This window comes from Neodiprion virginianus, chromosome 4 (assembly GCF_021901495.1).
Source record: "Neodiprion virginianus isolate iyNeoVirg1 chromosome 4, iyNeoVirg1.1, whole genome shotgun sequence".
NCBI lineage: Eukaryota > Metazoa > Arthropoda > Insecta > Hymenoptera > Diprionidae > Neodiprion > Neodiprion virginianus.
The window spans coordinates 31,296,264-31,321,674 of record NC_060880.1 but is presented as its reverse complement, the minus strand read 5'-3'; the positions used below and the strand labels follow the sequence as shown (position 1 = coordinate 31,321,674).

The 25,411-nt window shown below is 40.1% G+C and overlaps 4 protein-coding genes across 9 annotated transcripts; 2 read left to right on the top strand and 2 right to left on the bottom strand.

Annotated features, from left to right (window-relative positions):
• Positions 1–48: 48 nt before the first annotated feature.
• Positions 49–11,267, bottom strand: LOC124303589 (anoctamin-4-like). Of its 2 annotated transcripts, none has more exons than XM_046760976.1 (15): positions 11,153–11,267; positions 8,954–9,139; positions 7,915–8,317; positions 6,554–6,731; positions 4,963–5,245; positions 4,714–4,865; positions 4,204–4,449; positions 3,806–4,005; positions 3,463–3,600; positions 3,142–3,359; positions 2,755–3,063; positions 2,368–2,677; positions 2,046–2,251; positions 1,641–1,928; positions 49–1,544 (listed from the first exon to the last, which is right to left on the bottom strand). In XM_046760976.1, the coding sequence occupies exons 1-15, from the start codon at positions 11,240–11,242 to the stop codon at positions 1,236–1,238; spliced, it is 3,516 nt and encodes a 1,171-aa protein (XP_046616932.1). In that variant the 5' UTR covers positions 11,243–11,267; the 3' UTR covers positions 49–1,235. The 2 variants fall into 2 exon arrangements, with proteins under 2 accessions (XP_046616932.1, XP_046616933.1); XM_046760977.1 differs by having other exon boundaries at positions 6,554–6,722; positions 11,153–11,259.
• A 2,444-nt stretch (positions 11,268–13,711) lies between these two features.
• Positions 13,712–18,175, top strand: LOC124303616 (lachesin). 2 transcript variants are annotated; one of them, XM_046761050.1, is made up of 6 exons: positions 13,714–14,045; positions 14,732–14,961; positions 15,047–15,303; positions 15,475–15,878; positions 16,415–16,532; positions 17,035–18,175. In XM_046761050.1, the coding sequence occupies exons 1-6, from the start codon at positions 14,000–14,002 to the stop codon at positions 17,054–17,056; spliced, it is 1,077 nt and encodes a 358-aa protein (XP_046617006.1). In that variant the 5' UTR covers positions 13,714–13,999; the 3' UTR covers positions 17,057–18,175. The 2 variants fall into 2 exon arrangements, with proteins under 2 accessions (XP_046617007.1, XP_046617006.1); XM_046761051.1 differs by lacking the exon at positions 16,415–16,532 and having other exon boundaries at positions 13,712–14,045.
• On the bottom strand, positions 17,401–24,590 carry LOC124303618 (D-arabinitol dehydrogenase 1-like). Of its 4 annotated transcripts, none has more exons than XM_046761056.1 (8): positions 24,295–24,590; positions 23,498–23,752; positions 22,891–23,128; positions 21,667–21,848; positions 21,126–21,583; positions 20,654–21,034; positions 20,213–20,466; positions 17,401–20,024 (listed from the first exon to the last, which is right to left on the bottom strand). In XM_046761056.1, exons 1-5 carry the CDS (start codon positions 24,430–24,432, stop codon positions 21,380–21,382), a joined length of 1,017 nt encoding a protein of 338 aa, XP_046617012.1. In that variant the 5' UTR covers positions 24,433–24,590; the 3' UTR covers positions 17,401–20,024; positions 20,213–20,466; positions 20,654–21,034; positions 21,126–21,379. The 4 variants fall into 4 exon arrangements, with proteins under 4 accessions (XP_046617012.1, XP_046617010.1, XP_046617013.1 ...); XM_046761054.1 differs by having other exon boundaries at positions 20,654–21,017; XM_046761057.1 differs by having other exon boundaries at positions 20,642–21,583.
• On the top strand, positions 18,447–19,421 carry LOC124303634 (lachesin-like). Its single transcript, XM_046761097.1, has 3 exons — positions 18,447–18,585; positions 18,666–18,901; positions 18,998–19,421. Exons 1-3 carry the CDS (start codon positions 18,534–18,536, stop codon positions 19,109–19,111), a joined length of 402 nt encoding a protein of 133 aa, XP_046617053.1. The 5' UTR covers positions 18,447–18,533; the 3' UTR covers positions 19,112–19,421.
• Positions 24,591–25,411: the final 821 nt, after the last annotated feature.

Sequence of the window (25,411 nt, the reverse complement as noted above, 5' to 3'; positions counted from 1 at the left end):
AAAATACACACGCAGAGAAAAATTTTAAAAAATTTTTAAAAATCATACGATAATATTTGAAGAAAAAATTTCAGGCGTAAGTAAAGTACAGAATTGAACGAATGATAGGCCAATATACCTAACTAATTATACATATATAAATTGAATCAATTGGAAGAATGAATATGTATATGTATATTATTATAAATATATTCTATTGATAGTTATTATTGTAATAATGTCAGACGCACGTAAGACAAAAAACTGAAATATTGAGGTCGTGTAAAATAAAGAGTATATTGTGTAGTATGTGCAACGGGTCTCTGTTATTCAGAAAGTTGTTTGAAAAATTATGTTCAACAACCTATTTCATTTAATACGAATTTAATCATTTCTTTTTATGTTATATTGTATATATTACATGATACAGGCATGATTTTTAAGTCTTAACAGATTACTGGATTGACGTAATAAGCGTAACATTTAAAGAATGATAACGATGCTTGAACATGGCATACAATTTTTTTTTTTTACGCTTGGAATTAAATTTGAAACAGTGATTTCAAGACAATCTCAGATTTTCATTGGACAAAATACATTAGCCTCGGGGTGAAATTTGAATTGTAAAATAAAACATTAGAGCCTGAATATTCTCTCTAGTTGATATTTGATTTCCACAGGAATTTGGAAGTTGTAAAATTTTCCATCTGTATAAAACTGGTGAAAATCTTTCAAATTCCATGTTGCTTTTAAATATGAAAAATTTTGTATGAATTAGAAATGAGAGTTCAAAAAAATTCCATGTACATAATACCAATTTCTCTGACATTTCATAAATTTTATCCACCAGACTTCATATACCTTAATATAATCGTATTACGATTCACGATATGTTTTGAGTTTTCGGACATCTTGTGGCCTTTTTTCTATTTACATAAACAAAGGTATGTATACACAGCGCACTTAGGGATCATTATTTCTACTACATTTCTATATACAAGTAATCGCAATGTTGTATCCGATAAGTGTGGAAAAAAGAACATTATGTCTTCTTTTGATTAAAACGATGATTTGTACTTGTTAGGTATATGAATCGACTTGAGTAAACAGGCGATCTTGCAGTCTGTTTGACGTCAAACGTTGACCTATTTGATCGCGGTAGGTATTGTACTGCTAATTATCCAACCTGTCACCTATATACTTATAACGTCGTGACTCTTTCGTATCTTTCAGATTACGGTACGCATCAAAGAGACCTACATCACTTCCCACACCGTTGACGAATTACTTTGTCTGTGTGCCCGAGGGCCCACCTCCACGTGGGCGTCGAGGCCATCACTCAATTTACTGAAACGCCTCGCCCAGCTTCCTCGACCTCCTTGCGGTCGCCCGATACTTCCGGCTTCCCGCAGAGCGGTTAACAGCTCGTCTTCGTCTTCCCGACCCGTGATACCTTTCTCGTACTTCGCTTCCTGCGCCAACAGCCGTTCTCTCTGGATTTGAGTCGCAATTGCCCTTGGCACCGCTGGGATTGCGTAGCTCATTATACCCGTCAGTGCAAACACCTGTAAGTTCAACCGGTTATGGTCATCAGTCTCTGTTATCTCCGAGTGAGAAACTCTGTAATAATGAATGGATGTATGTTACAGCAATTAACTTACCACATGCTCGAACACCACGACGAATGCGAGTCTCGCTGCGAAAACGTGCCAATAGTGTGGACTGAGTTCGTAAGCGTCCGGGTGATCTGGACCGTTTCTGTAACCTCGGTACTGACATGTGGGGGGATCGGGATCCTCGTCAGCACTTCCCATGTCCTCCCTATAATCAGAAGTATTGAACTCCGATAATGAACTGTCTATGTACCCGGTCAGGTTGTGCGAGTCCGAGTATCCAAAGGCGTACACGCTTCTGGGGATAAAGTCTGAAGTATAAGCGATCACGAACGCCTGGAAGCAGAGAGAAAGTGGTTGGTTCGCAATAAAATCATAAAATTCCTGTTTATTTATTTGTTTATTTTAATTTTATTTTTTGTCAGAGAACTTTGTGACGTCCGTTTCACCTACGTTGGATACCACAGCTGCGTAAGTAACACCCTGGAGAATACCGAACCAGGCGCCGATGTCCTCCACCCTCTCAGCGAGAGGCCTTCGGGCTTCCTTCACCATTTTATAAGCGTCAAGTCGTATTTCGGCAATGTTGTTCAACAAAGCGAATAACGGAGCCAAAGGGAACGCCGCGACAAACAATGTGACGAATCCGTATTGTATGACTGAAAAGTATAACAAGAAACGAGGGGGATGCGTGAGAAAAGTGAATTATCTGTCGATATTCGCCGTCCCTTCGACATACTCGGCAGGAAATGTTGAGAAATTATTTCACACTCACCCATCTCAAGGTACTCGTCAAACAGTGCCATTTTACCGGGATCCTGAAGCTGATAATCCTTCTCCCAGCGAGTATAAGGTCTGTTTCGATCCTTCGTCGCTGCCTTTTGAGTTCTCTTTCGCCACCAGTTCCACATCTTTGGAGATAAAATCTCGAGAAAGTTGTTGACGCATTGCTTGCCAATCATTATTATTGCCAGTTGGATACAGAGTTCTGACAAACAACCGGCTGGGTCACAAACATCAGTCTTAATACGGAAAAATTCTGAAGATCTCGCACTCCGGTCACCTGGGTGCTTGAAAAATCTTCCCTGCAACGAATCACTTCCGTATATTAAACTTGTACCTCTTGTTATCCGGCTTGCGATAATTCGGAAACGTCATTTACCTTAAAAAAAGCTATGTATATCAACGACGAGTAAAAGTTGACAAATTCAAATAGAAATATCTTGAAAGTATAGCTATCCTCGTATTCAGTCTGAGTTCTCGGATTTTCCATGTTTGTTAGCCACCTTGCCAATCGGTGATAAACCCGGGTCAGGATCATTATGATGAACAAATTAATGAGGGCGGCGGTCGTGGAAGTGAAAATTTTTGCATGCTTCTTCAAGAATTCACCGCCGCTGTTATAAAATACTGACACTAATGATATCCGGTATATGATTGTGCCGAGAACCGCAGCCAATACAACACAAATCTGGAACAGAGCTCGGTCCATTAGTGAAATGAACAACACATGAAGAAAAGAGACCCAAAGTAACCCCCCCATGCTTACCATAAAAAATACCATGGATCCGGTTGCCGTGAACCGAAGAACCCTCGACCATGCTGGAAGGTAAGGCTCCCTTTCTCTGGTCACAGGATTGACGCGATACGTTTTCACCGTGGTCTCGAACTCTGGTCTGGTCTCTTCGTCACCGTCCACGTTTTGGAGGTCCCATTCCCAAACTATCACTGCCTGTCGACGTTTCCATAACTCCAAAAACGTCGTCGCTGTGTATAAACGGTTAATTTATCAAAATAATTTTTTCTTACTTCGTGACTGTAATTTGGCATAAAATTAATACTGATTCTTTTATATTGTTTTCGTACACACCCCAAAAAGACATAAATATTGCGAAGAAGACGGTTGCTGGATTATCGAACAGGTATGTCAGTTTAGAAAAAAGACAGGAATCTTTCAGCTTTTGATATTTACACGCCTTGTCGCAGAGAGGACAAAGTGTTATATTTCCTGCAATGATCGGTTAAAATCAAGTAATCCATAATATCACATTATTTATTAATACATAGTAATTAATAATAGTATCAATAATATCAATCCGAACACCCGCATACGTAATCATTTCCCTCAAGTTTATTATACACTCTACCAAAAAATACACACATAATATCGTATTTTATGAGAATTAATTTTTTCACTACATTTTACAACTCACCAGCCAATGTGGGATCACAGATTTCTTTACTGGGTATGTTATCTTCGCTTTCTATACTTCCAAGGCCGTAAAAAAAGCAGAGCAAACCAACAACAGCTGGTGGGTATAACGCCTTCGTGTAAAAACCCAACCAGGCAAAGTAGAGGGCTACCTTCTCCCCGAAGTATCTCCTGACCAACCACAAGGGTTGCTTCTTGAACCTGAAACGTCAGTTAAAGACTGGGGAAGAAATTCATGTTTTTTGCTCTTTAACTTTAACTCTGTTTCAGATATGACGAACAAATTTTTCGCTATCAACGAGCTTTGGAAATGCCTGATGATGAAAGAGGATATTTAAAAAAATACATCGTTGCGATTAGATCCGATTCTCACAGCTTGGTCTCGACATTATTTCTCACCACTTAGAAGGCCGAGCCCATTCCAGGTACAACAAATGTCTGTCGAAGAGTTCGCCATTGGGCCCGGGAGTATCGTAAGGCCCTTCATGGAGTGGGAAACATTCGAGATAAGTACCGTCCGCCAGAAGACGTCGGATCCCGGCTCGTTCGTGGTTGTCGTCGTACCGTGCCCTCAACAAAATTTGCATGACGATCAACGACCTCTGGGCCGGGGTGAAAGCCGTGTCTCTGTCCTTTACTACGAACCTGATATCAGATAACGTGTAAAGCGGTAAGTGCGACAGTCCATTTAATAATTAGAGTTGATTGCAGCTACAGTAGAATTTTTATAGATCTTGATATAATAAAGGATCTAATTTGCAAAGAGCATAAGCATGTAAAACTAATTGCAGTGGTGTAGAAAAGGCCCTTCCTCCTTAAAAAAAATCAAAGCCGACAGATCTTAGCGATTTTTAATCCACTTGACGAAATTTTTTGCGGGTATGTGTATTAGTGTATAAACTGTTATACCTTTCTTCCCGGTCGCCGGCGTCAGCACTGGCGTAAAAACTCGGCTCCTCGGGGATTCTGCTCGTGTCCCAGGAGTGGAGTCTCTGGATCCACTCTATCCACGGCGACCATTTTGCCCAATATTTCGGTTTCTCTTTACCACCTTCGCCGCCCTGTCACATCGGATGATATTGTAAGAAAGGACAGATAGTACGTAATATTCAGAGATTTCCGAAAAACGACGAACAACAGTTATCGAGCAAAGCTCACCCAGGCTTTTACTGATATCGTGATGAACCTTTTCGTCGGTAGTTTCAGGTTCATCACCTCGGCGTACTGCATCTTTGTCTTCCATGGTATGTGGAGCTTCAAAAAGTACGTTCTGCCGTCGAACGATGTGTTTTTGTGTTCAAGCTCCAGTTGTAAGCCTTCCTTGAGGAGATTCTGCTCGAAGACTTTCCGCTGCTCTATCCTTCTGGCTTCGGTCTCCGTCATCACACCCTCGTTTTCTTCCCGGTAGACCAACACCATGTCTATTCGACGGCGACCGTCGCTGCGCAAAGGTAAAAGGTACAATAAGTGATTTCTCAATAATCACTCTTAGTAATTCGTAGTCAGTTTGGTATAATTACCCTCTCGATATGTGTCCATTTACCTCAAGCTATATAAGTTTCACCGGTTCCCATCCAGAATCTCGTTTTCCAAAATCTTCCCTGGCAAAATTCCCCTTCCCGAATATTATTATACGCTTATTAATGTTCGCCCAGTTATTTATCTATTTATTTATTTATTTTGGGAAATTTTATCCGGGGGGATTTTTTCAGTGGTGATTTTGTCGCAGGAAGATTCCGGACGGTCACCGTTTGACGAATTCTCGCAATGCCAGTAATTTTCAGTCTCAGTCCTTTTATTGTTCGGTACCAAATTTTTGACTGAATTATCTGCAGGACTTATCATAAATTCATATGCATGGAAAATCCACTAATAGAGAATACAACACGAAATTATACGCAACGGCGTTAGAAACGGTAAAGAATTGTCATACTTTTAAATAACCACGTGAACAAAGCGGCTAGTATAAGTACTGCATGTGATCATTATAGTTTTTAAAAATAACGCGGTGCGTGGTGCTCCTCTAAATATCGTGGCAAACATCTCTAGTCTCCCCTATCTCATTATAATTAATAACTCGAAGTGGTACCAACTAAATTTTTTACCCCACTGAAAAAAATTCTTCATTTCATACTTTCTTTTGTACGTGAATACTTTGTTTCTACGTGTTCCCGTTTTTTCTGTTTTTTTTTTCTTTTTTGTGGACGTGACGTACCTACAGACATCTGTGATCATTAACACGGCGAGATCTCAGAAATTCATTGTGTGTACCCCGAAGCAGATGGAAACAAATTTAACATTCTCGTGATAATACGGAGCGATATTCGAGCACGTAATATAACGCAAAAGCCTCAGGTGTACTATCTCGAATTTTTTCACTCCTGAAAAGCTGTTAGCTTACTGCCGGCCACGAAGCACGTATGTAGCATATCTACAGTCACGAGTGGCATGAATAATTTAACCCCTCTTGAATTGTTCAACGGTTAGAACCTAAATTTGAAAAAATCGCTATCTCGTCCATTTCGCCGTGTTTTTTTTATTTTCTTCCAACGCAGTTAAACCAGACTCTACAATAGTTGAATTATTTTTAGCACCGTACTGCCAACCACATTATTTGGCTGACTGTCGGTAATCGTTTCCATGTACATTATGCGAAATATATATGATGAGTTCATGCATAAATGCGAATTGCGATTATTTAGCTACGACACTATAAAAGTGTATAATATAAAAAATCATGAAAACTCACCGAAAAAATAACGTCTCAGGGTCAGTTTCCGGTCCCACCGTTGTATCCAATCCATCATCTTTTCGGGATAACGCTTCTTTGCTCATCTGTTCGCTGTCCGAGTCCTGGGGGGCAGGCGTTCCAGGTAACGACGGGCTTGCGTCCGGTGGTGCGGGTGTTAATTTTGGTCCTAAAAACGCTAAGTAAATGTTGACGAATTTCATAAAAAATGGAATATTTCTAGTCGAGCGGTTCCTCGAATAATATTATCGCGTATATCTATAATATTTATTAAAGTATAACGGTAAACGTTATCGCGATATTCCGCGCAGAATGGAATCGTTTAATTCGAAAGAAGATTTTTACTAGTTACGTTTCATCCCTCTATTTCTATAATATTAGAAAATTGTTCGAATGTGAGAATTTCACTCGACGATTTATCACTTTACACAAGTTTGCTTCAGCATCTCACATCTTTCATGGATAGGTGATTATCGTGTATAATTAATTATGTATAACTATCAGTGCCTGTAAGCCTACCCCTAAAAAGGATTCTGTGATCGTATTAAATCTAGAATTTTTTACGAATGTACTCATTCAACTCATTGTGCAAAGTCCGCGAATCTTCCTTTTATACGACTCACGGTACTTGCGCAGGGTCGAATTAATCAGCTTTTCCTGATATATCGAACTCGGTGGACAATTGCGATAACAGGCCACTTGGCGATCATATATCTTGTACGAAACAGTAGACTGCAAATATCATGTACGTATATGAATAGGCACGAGGATATTCAATTCCATGCTATGGGAACTATTAGCCATCGATTTCTGTTTCGTGTGTTACTTCTTGTTTAATGAGGTCAGGGTACCTACATCGAGTTTCAAAGTTCCTGCAGTTAAACGTCCTACATTCTCTTCACGTTCGAATTATGCTTCTATAGTTTGTCGATGCATTTATCCTCACATTTATCACTGCAACTATTATCGTTTTTGTCCAAGTTGGAAAGGATTACTGAGTCGGGAAAAAGTGTATTTCCAGTCTGTACTCGAACTACCCTTCCTTTTGGTTTGTAAGTATAAATTCCTACCTCGGGGTCTTCAATTCTCTGCAAAAAAAAGCTTTCTACTGATCGCATGAATAGGGGGAATTTTTGACGAAACAAAGATATACTGGTTTAAAAATTCCCGACCGATCAGGCAACTGCAACGAATCCGGATTTCTCCCCATTACACCTCGTCTAATAAACTCTTCGTCGCAAGTATCGCAATAATACCCTTGGCGCTGTATAGCGCTTCATCACGCAGCGCAGCAACAGGCGGTTGTGAGAATGAAATTAATGCTAATAAGGGGCGGCTGTTGAAGTTCGTGACAAATTTACCGAATAAGTCGCGTGCCGTTAAGGACTTGCTTCCGACAACGCAGGGATGAACGCTCGCCCTCGAGTACCGCCTGGATATCCTGGGGCTCCCGGATCCCGACGGCGACTCGCCGCTCGTCGGATTGTATTGCTGAAGGCCATTTCTGGCCAGCTCGAAGAGGGCGTCGCTCGTTCTCTGGAGAACGGGCTTTGTCACGTCGTACGGGGTTCCAGGACGTCTTTCCACGCTCCTTCCCGCAGGACTCCCTTCGCGGTTCGGCGTGTGCGTTGCCGATGATACCAGGGACGTCTCCGTCGATCCGACCGAATGCACCAAATCGCTCAGCTGCGACCTGCTGGGGCTGAATTCTGGGATAACCTGAGAAACTCCCTCGGTTCGACTCGGTCTCCGGCTGTGAGTGTCCTGCAGAAATTTCATCATGATAAAATCTGATCGCGGGGGTTCTTTTCTTCTCGTTCCAACCCATCCCCGTCTCGCTGTGCAAACGCCGTTGATAATTAGAGAAGCATTTATTATTCGACAAGTTTCCGCCTTTACGCAGCGCGTCAGTGGAAAGTAAATCGTTTTATACCAGAATTGTAAAACACTGGTCGACCTCGTGTATCGATTCGATGTGACAGCAGCACTGCGTATAGACCTCGTATGCGTATTTATTTATGTGGCGACGAGGTACTCGACGCTTGTCAAAATATTTTTTATTACTTTCTTATTTGCTACCGCAGATTGCACAGTTCTCTGAAAACTTTTCAAGTGTTTTCAATTATTCATGTTCCTGACCGCCAAGCGTCGAACACCACGTGGCTGTGATTCGCGAGGATCACTCGTTCGAAGAACTCGAAATCTTCATCTACAACCATACGTCGTCGGCGTGATAACGAATAATGTTCTTTCTTTTTTCTAATTTCAGAGGATTTCACCGACTGAACTTGAACACTTTCTTCTTACTTCTTTTACCGCGGAACTGAGTTTAATGATCGAAAGACACACGGGTCTTCGTTTTCAAACATCATCTGCCGGATTTTCCTGTGCAGTAGGTACCTTGGTTTCATTCTCCAAGCGGATCGCGTCGGCGTCCATCGCCTCGTCGACGAAATTGAATTTTATTTCCGGTGAAGAGGACACGGTATCGTTCGGACTTCTCCCCGGAAGGTTTCCGGGCGACGGTGGTAACGAGAAGGAAGGTGTGGGTAACTGCAACGCGTCCCGATCCGGAACGCGGACAGTCTGCTTGTAGCGCGAAACAGACATTGATCAATTTTGATCGCTCGAAGCCGTGGAGACCCGGCGTTGGTCGACTTCTTGTTAATTATAAATGGCTAACCACAAGCCCCAAGCGGCGAAACGCTCAGAGGGGTAGGCAGACCTTGCTTCCCTTTTTTACCCTCCTTTCTCTTCAAGAAGGTCCCTCTGACCCCGCGTACCGCTTGAGTCTCGATAATCAGCTACCCCCCACGGTATATACCAAGTCACGATTATTTTTTTACCAATTTTCTCGCACCGAATTGACTTATGAGTAATCTCAACCGTATAAAATAAAAATAGGTCTCGAATGCACGTGCTGCCAAGGGCATAATCATTTTCAATTTTACTTTCATTCACATCTTCTTGTTAGTTTCTCTTGTTTTTGTTAATGATATCCCGAATTTAAACGACTCGTCGGCTTAGGCTTTGGAGTTTGGGGGGAGGGGGGTGGGTGGGGGGCCAGTGAAAAATGGGACAAGCGTGAAGAACGGAACATGATTGCATGATCATTCGATTAATATTTTTCTACATCTGTTTACAACTTGTAATAATCAACAAAAACTTACCACTTTCTAAGCTGCGATTAAAAAAAAAACAATATTTTTTTTCTCAATTAATTTTTGACTTGCTCCATTTTGCCCCAGTCTCCCCTATTATACTTGGCTGAAGTTGGCTTTTCAACTCGTACGAGTCTGCAATTTCACGGTAGTATATTAATTCTTCCATTCCGATGTTTTCGAAATTTAATTTTTCGCGTTTGAACTAGATATACATATATGCCTAAATTGTTGCACGTTATAACGCGGATTGTGTTTTACACAGGTCTATATTATGCGGGAGACAAAAATACGCGCAGGTAACAAAATCCTACTCCACTGTTTCAGTGTTCCGATAAAATCAATGAAATAAATTGTACGGCATAACGCAAATATGTATAATACATATAGTACAAGCGAGCCCTAAAGTACAAAACAAGTGCCACATGACTCCGGCGCGAAAATAGATTCGCGATTAACATTTCAGATGTAATTGCTTTCTTCAAACCTTTCTTGACCTTTTTTAATTATTAATGCACTACCTGCAGGTACTCCGCGTTCTCCCTCATTGTAAAAATTATACTCGACTACACGCAGAGCGTTTCGACGTCATTGAAGAAAATTTAAAACACCACTGGTGTTATGATAATCAGATTAATGAAATTAAGCGCAACACGTGTTTCACGAAGAGCTTAGCTTGTAGTCTTCTCGTATGATCGTGATCGCCGCGTATAAATTATCACCGAATTTATTCAATCGCACTGCCAAAAGCGGATGAGTCTTTAAATTCTGTCTTTTTTGATTGTGTCGGTTTTTACGGCAGGAATAATTAAATCTGGCACCCCACGATGCAGCATTGAATAATACGAGAGCAATAAACTTACATTCCGCTCACACTATGACATTCACTTTTGCTAAAACCAATTTCAGAACTCGTCTTCGACGCGCAGCGTCATCGTCGTCGTCGTAGCAACGACTAACGGCGGTCTACTTGACAGCCAATAAGTAAAAAGCTGATAATCGTAATTTGGTAACAGTTTTAAATCATCATATAGTGATCTCCGACAAGGCGTTAGGCAGCTTTTGAAAAATTCTGGTAAATTCGAATGAAAATAGTTAATTTCAAACGTAGGAACATGACGACGACAACGAACCACGTACAGATTGTAAGATTTGAGAAAAAGAGAATTACAGTCAAGAGTCAATTCGTTGCGAAGAAGTCGAATCCCGCGAAAACGGTGCAACAACTGATCGCGATGGGCGCATCGCGAATCGCAGCCCTAAAAATTTGTAATCTATATGTTTTGTTTATCCGTTATTGCGTGACGGTATCACTCGTGTATTTATTTCACACGATCGAGGGGGAAATCTCCGAACGTTTGCGGCGTTGTGTTTGGTGTGATGATGCATACTGAGGAACGGAGCATAAACTATCTTGGGAGCTGGACGAAACTAATACCAGCTCAACTCGGGCGGACGGACTGACGATAAACACACAAGGAAACTGCTGCGTGGATGTACGAGTGATGCGACGATCCCGTATGGGCATAAAACCCCTCTATACGCAACCCCTGCCCCAGGTAAGCTACCGATGAGCCACATCATATCCATGGTGACCGAGTGGACAACACGCTCTATGTTCCTTGTATGTGTGCAGCGGACAGTGCTCGGTCACTCGGCGCGTCCTTCCTTCCGTTGTAACACTTGTTGGACGATGAAGGATGCCTTGCGACACGTAACACGTATAACGCACAGGGTTAAATCAACACATAATGTCCGAATAAAAGTCTCAACCAGATAGACGTTTTTCCTCCTGGCCTAGCAAAATTGTCACTAGACTTACGATGAAACGATTTTTTAAAGCACCGAACTTGCCGAAGTTGGCCGCTGCTGTGCTTCCCAAATTCACGCTTATTCGGTATGAAATTCTACTCGTTACCTTTACTATAGTCTGTCAATAATTTTAGATTCAGGGGGAGAAACGATACGTGTATATGACCTTCTAACGTTTGTGGCTTTTCCCTTTTTCAAACTTGTTACAGTCAATTTGCCCAGAGCGATGAGGTAATGGAAATGCGACTACATGGCAAATAAACAAAAAAAAAAAAAAAACAGTATAGCATTCTTCTTTTTTCGGATACCTCGTAAGTTTTTTTAAATTCTAATTGGAAGTCACGAAAAGCTGGTGATACAACATGCGATTAGCCGACGTCCGATCGTTCGCGTAATTGTACTTAAGCCGTATTCGCACTAAAATTCTCTATAAATACTTGATGAAGCAGTGAAATAAAAGCAGCTCGATTCAGGTTGGCAAATCAAACTCCATTACGCACGTTCCATGATAAATACGGAACAACCCTTTCGTTCGAACGATTTTTTGTTCTAAGGAAATGTGTTTCAAACACTCACAGCAATATATCGCCATCGCGACCCTACTGGATGAACGTCATACATAGTATGTAATGAATGAATCAGTCAGTGGTTAAAAGAAAAACAAAGCGCATATCATCAAGTGAGAAATGAACTGTTCGTACAACGCGTTGGAAAAAGCGCCGACATGCCTTAAAGGAAGTATATCACGATAAATCTAGTGTCAAAATGCCAATAGTGATGAATACTGTAGATTCATAACACGCTCAGATGTGTATCGGATAATGCAAGAACAATGTTATACTTTATCAATAATAGCTGTGATTCACAAATTATAGCATTACTTGTATTATGTTATTCGCCCCAGGAACGTGCTGTGGCCTACAAAAAGATACGTTATTTAATTTATAGAACCATATGCCAGAATAATGTCAGCAGTCCAACCGTCATCCAGTGTTCACCTTGTGCGCATATCGACAGCAGTGGGCCACCCTTTCCATTTTTTTATGTACGTCGTTCGTTACATGTATGCTGTGCTACAGATGTGTGAGGTATACTTCACCACATGACGTCCGAGAAACGGAGGGCAAAATCCTTGAATGGTTAATAATTTAACGTTCGAATCTAGAATTAGCCGCCCTCTCCAATACCCTGGATGTCATGGTGCAGTGAGCTATTCTAAGGAATTCGTTGAAATAATTCATGCCAATTTCATCACCGAGAATTGTATTATCAGCCGGTGCTATAAATATACACGGGATCAAAAACCAAGCACCTTTCAAATCTTGATTATTAATTATTTCAATTCATTCGCTGTGCGGATGATTCATCGATCCTTATACGATTGCATGATCTTCTAGTGCTGAGGATGATGAGAATGGCATCACGGTATTCAAAAGATATTTGAGTATGCAATTTAATTTGTACTACCTATCATACAAGCTGCGAGATTTTACACGAATCCGTATTTCTTTAAGTTAATCAAAATATTCAGCAGGTCACTGGGAATTAATAATTCAGTTGAATCAGTGTAGTTATAGTTCCCACATTATTTATCAGTTCTGTAGGTACAATATACATCTTGCTCGAATTCAATATTTCCATATTTCAGATTTCTTTTTATATTCCAGTAGTAACGAATCCGGAATATTCTGATTTATTTAAAGTGGAGATAGCGGGAAGATAAGAAAACTGTCCGACAGTTTCGAATCCCTTCGAATATCCCATAATCTGTATTGTGAGAATATGAATCACGAATCGTGAATTTCTAAAGGTTTAAAATACAGCTTACCTCAACTCTTAAACAAATTGAATTCTTGTTTTCCTTTGTCAATATCGATTCGATCCTAACAATGAATTGGGTATTTCTAAAACAAATCGCATTCTGCTAGAACGACAACTTTCCAGTCGTTGACGGTTGACCCCGCGTTCGTTCGAATTAGGGGTGGTTTTACTTCGTAGTCGAATGAGTACTTCCGCCGATTCGTGTGCAGAGTGAATAAGCAGTCGAAACTTGTTTAATAATTTTCAATGATATCAGTTACGAATATTCGTTTAGAAATGCGTCCGAATATTTGTGGTATTATAACGAGAAATGCGAAACTTGATTCAAGTAGTGGCCGCTAGGACGTCCGCCATATTGGAAAAGAGTCGCTACAATCACCTGCTCAGTTGCGTGTGGGGGGGCATTGTTTGACAAGTTGATTTAATATTCAACCGCCCGTTCTTAGCCCGTTCGAACGGTTTGTTATTATTACATTGACAATCAAATATACGTCGAATCTCACCAAATGATCTGTATTAAAGCTGGCCAGTGTGTAAAAGTTTTGTGAAAAGATAGAACGGGCCCAAGTAAGCAAAATTCGAGGCACGTAGCGTGTGATCAAGTATTTTCGGGCGTCGTTTTAAGATCCGAATTACTGGGTGTGTCGCTACGATGGAAACCTTTGGCGTGTACCTGTTATTCGCATTGCTACAGCTGGGTGAGTCGGCTGATTCTTCTATTCCAGTACTACTCAATAAAACTTACGAGCGGATCAAGATTATCGCCAAGTCGCACATTTCGTTCGTGCATCAAAGCGCAACGGAGCCAAAGTCGAGCGGAATCAGCTAAAATGCAGTAGTATTCAATTCTTGAATTCAACAATTATCACCGACTTGATGAATGATTGAATGACGAAAAATGTTTCTTTCCCTGCACCTGTTCTAACCAGAGTCGTATTTGGCAAAAGTGGCGTGTTGAAACGAATATATGTTTTTCCTCTGTTTTCTCCATTTTTTGTGATCTTCTTGCGTGATATTTATTGATGAATTTCTTGCCGTCTAACGTAACGTAAGAATTATTCGAAGGGAGGGGTAAAAACGGTTGAATGGTGATTCATGATTCGCACATTCGCATAATCTTCATCTTGGACAACAATTACATTGGTGTTTTCATTACTATAAATAGTTCACGCAACGTGCATGTGAATAAATTGATGCAACCTACCTTTGGAAAATATTGATTTAACCTTGATCTGATTTTTGAGCTCATTAAACAACATTGTAATATTTTTGATATTTAATTCCCTTTTCAACTTTCCTTCAGACCAATAGTTAAATTCGGTAAAGTCTGTCCACCTTGCTAATTCGGAGTAAGTTCAGGAGTAAAGGTTGATTACTCTTCCAGTGGCAGCCCAGCGTACGCCGACCATCAGTTACATATCTCAGGAACAAATAAGAGACATCGGAGGTACAGTAGATCTGCAATGTTCGGTGCAATATGCTCAAGACTTTCCAGTTCTTTGGGTGAAAGCAACCAAAGATCAGTTGCCCATTTCTACTGGGACAACGCTGATCATCCGTGACAGTCGGTTCTCCTTGCGATATGATACTGCATCTTCAACATATACGTTGCAGGTATGGTTGAATTTCTGGATTCTTTATGTTGATTGGAAAGAAATTGTACATCGAGATGCTAACTAGTTTTCTTGGTTCTCTGCAGATTAAGGATATACAAGAAACTGACGCAGCCACGTACCAATGTCAAGTAATCATCTCACTCAGTAACAAGATCTCTGCAGAAGTCGATCTGCAAGTTCGTAGGCAGCCGGTTATTAGTGATAATTCAACGCGATCTCTGGTCACAAGCGAAGGACAGAGTGTACAGCTGCAGTGCTATGCTTCGGGGCATCCTTATCCAAGAATTTCTTGGCGCAGGGAAAATAACGCTCTATTACCTACCGGGGGTTCTATTTATCGGTAAATTACACAGTTACTAACATATGCAAGTTTTGTAAGTTGTTTAATGATTTTATAGTGGGTGGGTTCTAGAGTAGTAATTAAGAAGATAATTGGCATGCCATTTGCACCTTGGCGCTCAAAAATCTCCAACGACTAAGATAACTTTACTTTGTTTTCTTCATGCTACAGCGGCAACACTCTTAAAATCTCAGCAATTCGAAAAGAAGACCGTGGCACATATTATTGTGTGGCAGAAAATGGAGTGGGAAAAGGAGCGAGACGTAACATTGCTGTGGAAGTAGAATTCGCACCAGTTATAACTGCTCCACGTCCACGTTTGGGTCAAGCTTTGCAATACGACATGGATTTGGAATGTCACGTTGAAGCTTATCCTCCACCTGCAATTACCTGGATGAAAGACGAGGTCACGCTGTCAAATAATCAGCACTACAGTATCTCTCATTTCGCTACCGCTGATGAATTTACTGACACAACAATCAGGGTCATCACCATTGAAAAGCGGCAATATGGCCAATACGTATGCAAAGCTGCGAATAAGCTGGGAACATCTGAAACCCAAGTCGAGCTCTTCGGTTAGTTTGTCAACATTTTTTCTGTAGTATATTAGTAAGTCCTTTTTAAAATAGACTTTGATTAATTTAGACCCGCTCCTGCAGTATGGCAATTTGAGGCAAACTCTGCTGCTTACATATCGTGAAAAAGTCATAAATTTTTTTAAATGTATCTGTTATTTCGAACAGTGATCAAGTATCAAGTAGCCCTATACGGAAATCGACGTAATTAGTGTTGATAATTATTTTCTGAAACATTCAAGTGCAGGGATGCGCAAAAAAAGAAACTTATTTTTACTTCTTCCAATATCATAATGCAAATTGACGGTTAATTTTTATGCTATGCTCTGCTACAGTCCCTGAGTGTTGAACTTTATTAGGAATAGCGGAAAAATTTTTGAATGCTTAATGATCTGTAATTGCTTGTTTCGTTAGCTAGAACCCGTTTATCTTAGGTGTCAAGTAATTGCAGTACTTAGAAGAAATTACGAAATTTATTTGACAACATTATTTCGTAGATAGCATGTTGTAGCTTGTGCATTGTTTTGTTCACACAGAAACTATTATTCCTGTCTGTCCACCGGCTTGTGGTCAGGCACATTATGGAGCTACTGTGACGCCACTCTCATCAGGACCATTGGTGGCCTTTGCCATTCTTGTAGCAGCTATTTTCCGGTAAGATTTGTTGAATGAATTTTTTTGTTTCTGAATCGACAAATGCATTAAACTTCCATGTCTCAACAATTATGCAATGGAAACAATGTACCCTGAATTCGGTTTGATATGCTTCTGGCACTTTACTGTATTCCACTTGAAATGGAGATGCTACAACAAATTCGTAAGTGCACATCTTATTTGATTTGTCTATCAGTTTATTTTGTATTACTATTTGTACCACGTTCATAATCTTACCAATTATTTTAAAACGTTTTATGAAAAATTTTGAATAATACTGCTGTATTGTGATTGTGTTATGAATCATTGCCCTGCTTGTATTATTTGAGTCCATGTATGTATCTTACAATTACCCACCCGTGAAGAAGTAAAATCGAAGTGTTTCTTCCGAGTTAGTTGCTTGTATTTGTACACGTTTATGGTAAGCAATAATATTTGATGGATGACTTTCTAACACAAACCGCAGTGATTGTGAATCATGAAGTCCCGTTTCTTGTTTCAGAAATTTCCATACCAAACATTAACTATCCAGGACTACGTTGGGCCGCAGCACCGCGATGCATCCTATCCAAATGGTTGATGGCCTTTATGAGCCTTGTAATTTGTACCAGTTTATGGTCGTTCGATTGATTATTGTGCATAATTGTGAAAACGATTTTATACGATTATTTTTTTTACAGCTATTTACACCATAAGTTTTTTTCTTCTGTTTTTTATAACAAGTGAATTTTCATTCCATTTTTCCTTGGTAACTAGTACCTGGTAATTAAGCGAAACTTTTTACACTCCGTAGATAATCATTCCACGTATAGAAAAGTCAAAAAAGTAGTATCTAGATTTCTAAGGTTGTAGCAATTTTTCAAGCATATCTTAGCATCATCAGTCAAACTGAATTGTTGCGTTCGACAATAGAAATGACAAATTTTCGTGTTCTAATGTTACCTAATATTATTATGTTATTAATTTCTGTGGACCCTAACAGAGGCCACGTCATCGAATCTCGAGGTTGAATCTATCGTGTAAAGTGATTAACCAGGCAGCAAAAAATCGGAAGTACCTATGTCGCGGTATTTTATTATATTTACATATCGCCTGCGATATGTATTTTATTTGCGTCCATTTTTCTTCGTTACTTTTATTATAGAGTAAACGTTATGCTAAATCTAACATTTATACAAATTAGCAATAGAAGTGAAAATGAAATAAACAAGTTAATACACATTTGAGTACCAAGTAATTAAGGTACTCCAGACATACGTTACAAGTATTGTCACATATTTAATCTCATTAACAGAGTACTGCTTAGTTGGGTTGAACCTGTTTATTGGGTTTCCAACGTACTCGCAATTATAATAATATGTAACGATAATATTCACTAGTACTTAGGTGTTTTTATATAACATTTTTACAAATTAGTAACGTACAGCGCAATAACATCAAATTTAATAATTAATCGTGATGAATGTAGAATAACGAACGACTTTTTTACAATATGTACAATATTTTACACTTGTAAACTTTTTACCGCGTATTCCGTAAGAACTAAGATAAATTATCTTAAATTATGCATTTTGTTATTTCGACCATATATACTGAATACGGAAAAACTTGTTATGACCCAATTAAACAACATTTTTAAAACATTCGAGAAACATACCGTACGTATTACCGTATTGACAAATGTTCGCCTTCTACTACTACATTAATTTCCCAGCGACACCACTTGAATAGAAATTCCGTCAATCTATTAACAATTGTTTATCGTACCACGCCGCATCGCTGAGTAAAAATCATAAGAAATATTGGTTGCGAAATAGGCCGTTGACCGTTAATATGTCAGACGAATTATAACATCTTAAAGAATATGTTGTAATTCAGTTTCGACCGTGAGTGGTGTGAGATAGCATATATCAGGCTGAACGCGAACTTTGTCTCATTCGTTGAACGATCGTTCGCAAGTGATCCTCGTTCAAGTTCTGTATACGATTGCAGCTTCATACGATGAATTCCTTTCTCGTGTACCTGGTCTTTCTAGCCGTGACGCTACGAACAGGTAAAATTATTTTTCGCGGCAGTAATTAAGAAGTTCAAACGCTGTTATTTTTTTTTGGATAAATTTTCACTCTTCTACAGCTACTTTGCAGGATCGGCCAGCTATTACTTACATTTCGCCGAAACAAATTAAAGCGGTCGGAGACGCTGTGAGCCTGTCATGTGTCGCTGATAATGCTGTGGATATTCCTGTTCTCTGGACAAAGGTTGCAGAACATACCCTATATATATCAAGCGGAAGTGCACTTGTTGTTCCTGACAACCGTTATTCAGTGGCTACACACCGTAACGCAACATCTTTGGAGTTTACATTGACGGTACAATTTTGGTTAATCTTAAGTATTTTACTTATGTCGGACGAACGTGGCATTGGCTCTTATACGTGTTACTCACCTATTTGCACATTTTTTTAGATCTCTAATCTTCAATTAATAGACGCCGGACTCTATAAATGTGTATTATCCATCGGCCCTGAGAATCGACCTTCTGCCGATGTGGAATTAAATGTTCGCCAACCATCGCAGTGATGATCTCTTGAAATTTCGGAAGGTATAAAATAAGCAAAAAATCATCCACCTTTCAAACTATTTAGTAAGTTATTGGCTTATAGCTAAAATCTATTTGTTTTCTCAGAAATCTTATCGGGCCTCTTATCTGGATGGATAAATTGTGTGTAGAAGGAATTGAACTTTGACTTTGAACAAACAATGTATTTATAATTTCATGTACATGAAAGTGCTTATTTGCAGTGTACCGTGAATTTATATGTATTCTCTGCACGTAATATGATAATTCCTAGAAATTGACCTAAATAAATGGAATCAAATGATAGGAATACATCAAGTCTATATATTCGGATAACAGTTCGAAGACTTTTACTGCTTAATTACGGTATATGGGTCTTCCAACCGGTTTGGTTACGAAGGTCGATGTACGCAGAGCGATCTACAAAACTCGTGATTTTGCAACTGCACTAATTCTAAGTGGAATTATGTTATTGGAGAAAAGCAACGATAACCGAGACACCCAATATTTCGAGGCATTGATGTTACGTGTATCGTAGACGTGCTGCATTTGATTCTATCTTGAAAAAGAATTGGAAACAGCTGAATGGCAGTAAAAATGAATTGAGATAAATTGCGTCTTTTCCAATTTGTTTGTTCAATTTATCAGTAACGAAATTGTTGGACCTTCGCCTCCATTGACGCCTCAGTTTGTAAATCACGATCAGTCAGGCGGTGCTTGAACACAGTACGCGAGACCTTGTGCGCAAAGGTAACTGTATTTTTTTACATTTTTAGATTAACGGCATCATCGAAACATTAACGAACTCCGTTATTGTCGAACTCCCACGTTGATGTAATAGAACAATCCATGACCATTTAGCTGCCCTACCTCACAAAAATAGAGTCCCGTATCTTCTTGTTGGAAATTTTTAATCTGAAGAAAAAATTAATTAAATTATTCACAGTCTTAAATGTTCAGGGTTCGCATCTTAAATTCATTGACTGTACGGGAGAGTCGCACGTCGCAAACACTCGTGTTTCATACTCGATGGTTGGATTTTTGAAAAATTGATATATCCAAAGGTTCAATGGATTTGGATTGTAAAAATATTGTCATTATACCGTAAATGTCGTCGTTGATCGTTCCGCGTTGTTAACTAAACCATATCGATTGTTCGGGACAACAAGCTCCGTTCCATCTTCGGTCGTTAAATTAGTGACTACGTCACGGTTAACTATCGACCAACGAGTAGGGTTATTTCCATAATTTGAAAGCTCGCAGTCCAGGGATAGGTTTTTTCCGATACTTTGAATTACCATTGGCGTTGCCGCTAATAGTTCCCCTCCAACGACACCCGGTTCTCGAGAAGAAAAGGCTGGAACAAAAACGATGAGGATACTCTCTGCACGCTGAAGCACAATTCCTTGTAGACAAACACATATTTCGTGGTTACTTGTCAAGGAACTCTGATCTTGAACTTGATTCGTGTAATATTGATGAATTTCTCAATTCGTCTATTTTTTCTCGCACGTAAAAACAAGCCGACATACCTGCGTACTCACCTATTTGTAACCCGCTACAAATCACCAGAAATCCGTAGAACGTATACATTTTTGAGGTCGTGTTCGGTACTTGGGAGAAGCGAGGAATGCACTGTGACAATTTCATGAAAGCGAGCGCCTTATCCGGACAACTCACATCCTGCATACATCGCCGTTGTGAACCGTATTGTTATCAGACATCCGTAAATAGTGCCAGCAGATATTATTCGGTAAATAGATAGTCCGTTCAAACTTGATGCATGCGAACGAATGTACAACCAGCCTTTAATTACGCGGACATCAAGTTCAGAGATCATTGGACATATTCACGAGAGAATTATACGTCATCGAGAGAAACCCTGTATCTGAAGAGTTTGATTTTAAGCTGTGAAATTTTGATCACTGAAATTAGCACGATTTTTTTGCCTCAGACTTCATACTGCGAATGAATTTTTGTTTCAGGTGCCGGGGCAGCTAGGAAAAATAAAAGTACCTAGCAATTATGGTGTACAGAACTTTAGTTCCTTAGATCATTGCGAATCCTTGCACTGTGCGAAGATGTCAGTAATGCCTGAAAAAAATTTGACGTTGAAAACTAACGCTGATCTGCAGGACGAAGGAGACAGATGAGATAAAGAAGGATAGGTAAATAACATTGACGATTAGAAAAATTTGTTTTTTTAATATTACGATAACTGATCGCAATTTACTGATAATACAAAGTGACGATTGGGTTATAATTTATGACTAAAATTTAAATACTACTTTACTGATATCACCGTTCCTCAGAGCAGTCAAAGCCTCCTGATACTGTTTCAACGAGTAGACACCTATTCCTAGTTTTTCGTAGTCGAGATAAGTGTCGGTCATAGCCGTTATCAGAGACAAAGCTTTCGGGAAGGTGAATGGATTAATGTTCACGCCGACAATGGCCAATTCCCTCGCGTAAACCTGTAAAAAAATAGTGTTATTACGCATTGGATTATTGAAATTTGGTTTTTGTTTCATAAGCCCATTTTCACTCCCAGCAGCACCTCGAACGGTTTGAATTTGACTTCCGTATTCGGATTGGCGACTCCAAAAACGCAGAGCCGTCCTCCCCTGCCCAGCAAAGTCAAGGCTTCCTGCATAGCGGGACCTGAGCCACTGCAATCTATCGCTAGATCGAACTCCGAGCCCTTTAAATCCTCCGGAGCAACAGTCTTGAAGCCCAAATCTGGCAATAAAGATACAGAGAACAATTAAAATTGGGCAAAATTTGCACATAACTGTATACAGACTCAGAGTGTGCAATCCTCTGAAGCCTGTATTGTTAACAGTCGAAATTCCACCTGCGATTAACGACGAACTTAGTTTACATACAATAACTAACGCGTGAATACAGCTTAGGGTGGTCCTTATTTAGGGTGTTTTCAAAAATTCCTGCGGACAAGGCGGAAAAAGTTTGCAAAAAAATCAAAAAAATGTACGCAAAACTTGAAGCTTGTAGGTCAACTCTAAGAACTAAGAACCCCGCCGGGATTATTAAGGCGGGGAAAAAAAAAGAATGTAGTAAGCTCGAATTCCCATGTTATTTAAATGGGAAATTTCATTGCTTTCGAGGCAGTTCTCAGAGTTGACCTACAGGCTTCAAGTTTTGCGTACATTTTTTTTGATTTTTTTGCATACTTTTTCCGCCTTGTCCGCAGGAATTTTCGAAAACACCCTAAATAAGGACCATCCTAATACAGCTGCTACACACCTCATTGTCAACATTCGAGACGTTTAGCAGTTTGAAAATTTCAACGGTAAATAGGGATTCGAATAGCCTATGTAGATATCGTGTGTTGCGTTCGTGGGACGTATAGTTCAGTGCTCGGCATATTTATGCCCACCTGCTTGATCGCCTGTATGTGTATACGTATTTACGCGAAGTAGTTCCAGTCGCTGTGATTCGTAGACGTCATTGAGTCGAAGGATTAACATTGACCTCGAATAATCGACTCTGTGTTGACAATCTTCGTATAACGTGCGTACGTTCGTAATTTAGTTCGTCATGTCTCTAGAAGTCTCAACAGGTAGGTCAAAGATTTTCCCGTGTAATTATTCAAACTGTATATTCACGTGAAAAGTTTGATATTTTTTCAACATTGCAGCAGAGGCTTCTACGCCGCAGAGTAAAGTATCAGATCGTCTGATTAATTTGCAATTTAGTTTACGGGGGGAAGAAAATCGAAATGAAAAACCCACCTGGGACTTTCGGGCACTTCTGTACTTACCCAAATTTTCGAACAGTCGTCTCCGCTTCACCTGAGGCTCGCTGATCGTCACTGTTTTTCGCTGACCGTAGAGATGGAGGAGACACGACCACAACGAACCGATTATTCCCGCTCCTATTATCAAAATTCTCGTACCAACATGGACAGGATTTAATATGTCCCAACCGTGGACCAGGCAGGACAATGGCTCGACCAGGGCTGCTTGAGGTAGTTTCACTCCCTCGGGCACTAAGTGTACCTTCGGGCCAGACAAGGTGTGTTTTAAAATAAGATTTAAAAAAAGTATTCGCTCACCCGTCGATCAGACATTCACTCGCAACGTCACAGCTTCAGGAACACAATCATACTTTCGTCAGCTTCTAAGCCTAGTAGATTTTATCAGTTATTCGCAGCGTGCAACATTTTACGATGATAAAATCACCGGTCTAAACTCTCCATCGATTGCGTATATCATAGTTTTTTTTCCCATTAAATTCACGAGCGGCGTCATATATATACGAAATTTAATTTACAAATGCACAACTCGAGTCTCGTGCCGAAAACTTTCCGGCCGGACTGTACATTTCGTTATTCACCCTATTTGGGTCACGGCGTGGTATCGACTTACTTGGGAGTCGGGAACTAGGACGTGGGTAGCCCAGCCCCCGTCACGAAATATTCCTATGGTGTTGTGAACACCGCCGAGTCTGCAAAAGTGGTAGTTACCGCCGTGGCAAAAGTCGCAAGTATTGCACCCAGTGTTCGGATCAGCGACAACTTTTTGCCCGACCTTGAAAGCCGTTACCGCCGAACCGACAGCCTGCACAAGACCGGAGAACTCGTGACCCAAAATTAGCGGGCCATCTTTGCAGGGGAAGGCGCCCTGTAAACGAAATAAAATCAAATTATACGAGGATAGTGTTTTTTTCGGGCTGCACATTGAAATTAAATATATGCATTGAAACCGCAGATACTCGATAGGTTTATTTTTTCTCTTCTAACCGAACGAGGTGCGATGATTTTCGAATTATTTCAACAGAGCGAATAACAGAGTCGTAGAAACTAGGCCACTCGTTCAAGGCTCGAAAATACTTCTAATGAATATAACGTTAGGCAGAGGCAAAAGCTCGACGCAGCGGTTAAAAATGTAACAATGAGGAAAAAAAAAAAAAAATATGTCACAATTTCTTACTCGGCTGCCATTGGTTAATTTCATAACGCCATTTCTTAATACTCGAAACGAAGTGAAATGACGTACGAATTGTAAAGGATTTATAAAATGTGCGTTCGAATTCGTGCAGACTGACAGGAAGAGTGTGCTGCGGTTGATTTTAGTTTTTACCAGATTTTCAGGGTGATGCGCAGCTATCACCCGACACGATGAATTTCCGGCGATACGGCGTTATTCGAAGCGTAAGCACTTACGTCGAGTATGTGTAAATCGGTACCGCAGATTCCAGAATGTGAAACTTTGATTAGAACTTCCTTCTCGGATGGCGAAGGAACGGCGCATTCTTCCAGCGTCAGCTTTTTACTTTTCGGATCAAAGCTCAAATACTCCATTTCTAAAATTTGAAAATTGTCACAAGTCTCGACTCAACGAATGAACAACCGAACTGCGAGCTGATCGACAAGCACCATGCTTTTATTCTGTATTTTTTTTTCGATTATTCTCGGTTACGGAGCGGCTTCCGACACGCGCGAAATACGGACGATCGACTGACGCGCGAACTTTGAGTTTGACAAAACCAGCGCCAATTTATACGGCCCAATACTCGGGTGCGCGAAGCGTGACGTCGCTCTTATTTAGTCACGTTCCACTTCCCCACACATTTACTTTCCTTTGCTTTCCGTTAGGAATTGCTCGCTCATTCGCACCTCGTTCACGTCTCCCACTGCGTTTTTCGCTCTGCGCTCGTTCTATCATTCGCCATTACCCCTCGTGCGATTTTCCTAAGCTTCTCGATACGTGCTCCGGTCATTCGACGAGTCTCGCATCTCCGGAACGGATCGAGAGTCAAGTCAATCTCCCAATCAGATTTTCTTTCGTAGACAATTTTGCAGCCCAGATTCTTTCTCCGAGTCCAATTCTCAGGCCACGAGGTAACACGTGCTTACCTCCGAATCGTAAGACAATCGCGAAATTTATGATTTTCCATAAATTCCACGTATCCAAATACCATAGTCGGGGAAACCGCAACAAGCTGCAACCTCATTTCGTTAATCTGAAATATGGCGAAAAATTACAGCACGAATTCCAATAGCGATTGGCACACTTATTTATCATACTGAGAGAAAAAAGTAATTGATACAACTGAATGTGTGGCCACGAGCGGTGAAATAAATATTTATTTGTCTCAATTCAAGATCTATCGGTCTAAGAAAATCTTTAGTTGATTCATTTAAATTTTTTTAAACCAGCAAAATTATTTTGTTGAATCAACAATATTGTGTTCGCCGCATTTAGTTGAATCAAACGAACATCACTTCACTAAAATAATCCTTTCCCTCCGTGTATTATTTGTCATTGCACTGAGAATTG

Excerpts from the sequence above, each read along its gene's own strand:
- LOC124303589 (XM_046760976.1), bottom strand. The coding sequence starts at position 11,242 with ATGCCCATACGGGATCGTCGCATCACTCGTACATCCACGCAGCAGTTT. Across the intron at positions 4,866-4,962 it reads CGATATCAGTAAAAGCCTGG|GGCGGCGAAGGTGGTAAAGA; the intron begins GTGAGCTTTGCT and ends CCGATGTGACAG. Across the intron at positions 2,678-2,754 it reads TATACATAGCTTTTTTTAAG|GGAAGATTTTTCAAGCACCC; the intron begins GTAAATGACGTT and ends GATTCGTTGCAG.
- LOC124303616 (XM_046761050.1), top strand. The coding sequence starts at position 14,000 with ATGGAAACCTTTGGCGTGTACCTGTTATTCGCATTGCTACAGCTGG. Across the intron at positions 14,962-15,046 it reads CTTCAACATATACGTTGCAG|ATTAAGGATATACAAGAAAC; the intron begins GTATGGTTGAAT and ends GGTTCTCTGCAG. Across the intron at positions 15,304-15,474 it reads ACCGGGGGTTCTATTTATCG|CGGCAACACTCTTAAAATCT; the intron begins GTAAATTACACA and ends TTCATGCTACAG.
- LOC124303618 (XM_046761057.1), bottom strand. The coding sequence starts at position 24,432 with ATGGAGTATTTGAGCTTTGATCCGAAAAGTAAAAAGCTGACGCTGGAA. Across the intron at positions 23,129-23,497 it reads TCCTAGTTCCCGACTCCCAA|GTACACTTAGTGCCCGAGGG; the intron begins GTAAGTCGATAC and ends TCTGGCCCGAAG. Across the intron at positions 21,849-22,890 it reads ACGACTGTTCGAAAATTTGG|ATTTGGGCTTCAAGACTGTT; the intron begins GTAAGTACAGAA and ends CTTTATTGCCAG.
- LOC124303634 (XM_046761097.1), top strand. The coding sequence starts at position 18,534 with ATGAATTCCTTTCTCGTGTACCTGGTCTTTCTAGCCGTGACGCTACGA. Across the intron at positions 18,586-18,665 it reads AGCCGTGACGCTACGAACAG|CTACTTTGCAGGATCGGCCA; the intron begins GTAAAATTATTT and ends ACTCTTCTACAG. Across the intron at positions 18,902-18,997 it reads CTTTGGAGTTTACATTGACG|ATCTCTAATCTTCAATTAAT; the intron begins GTACAATTTTGG and ends ACATTTTTTTAG.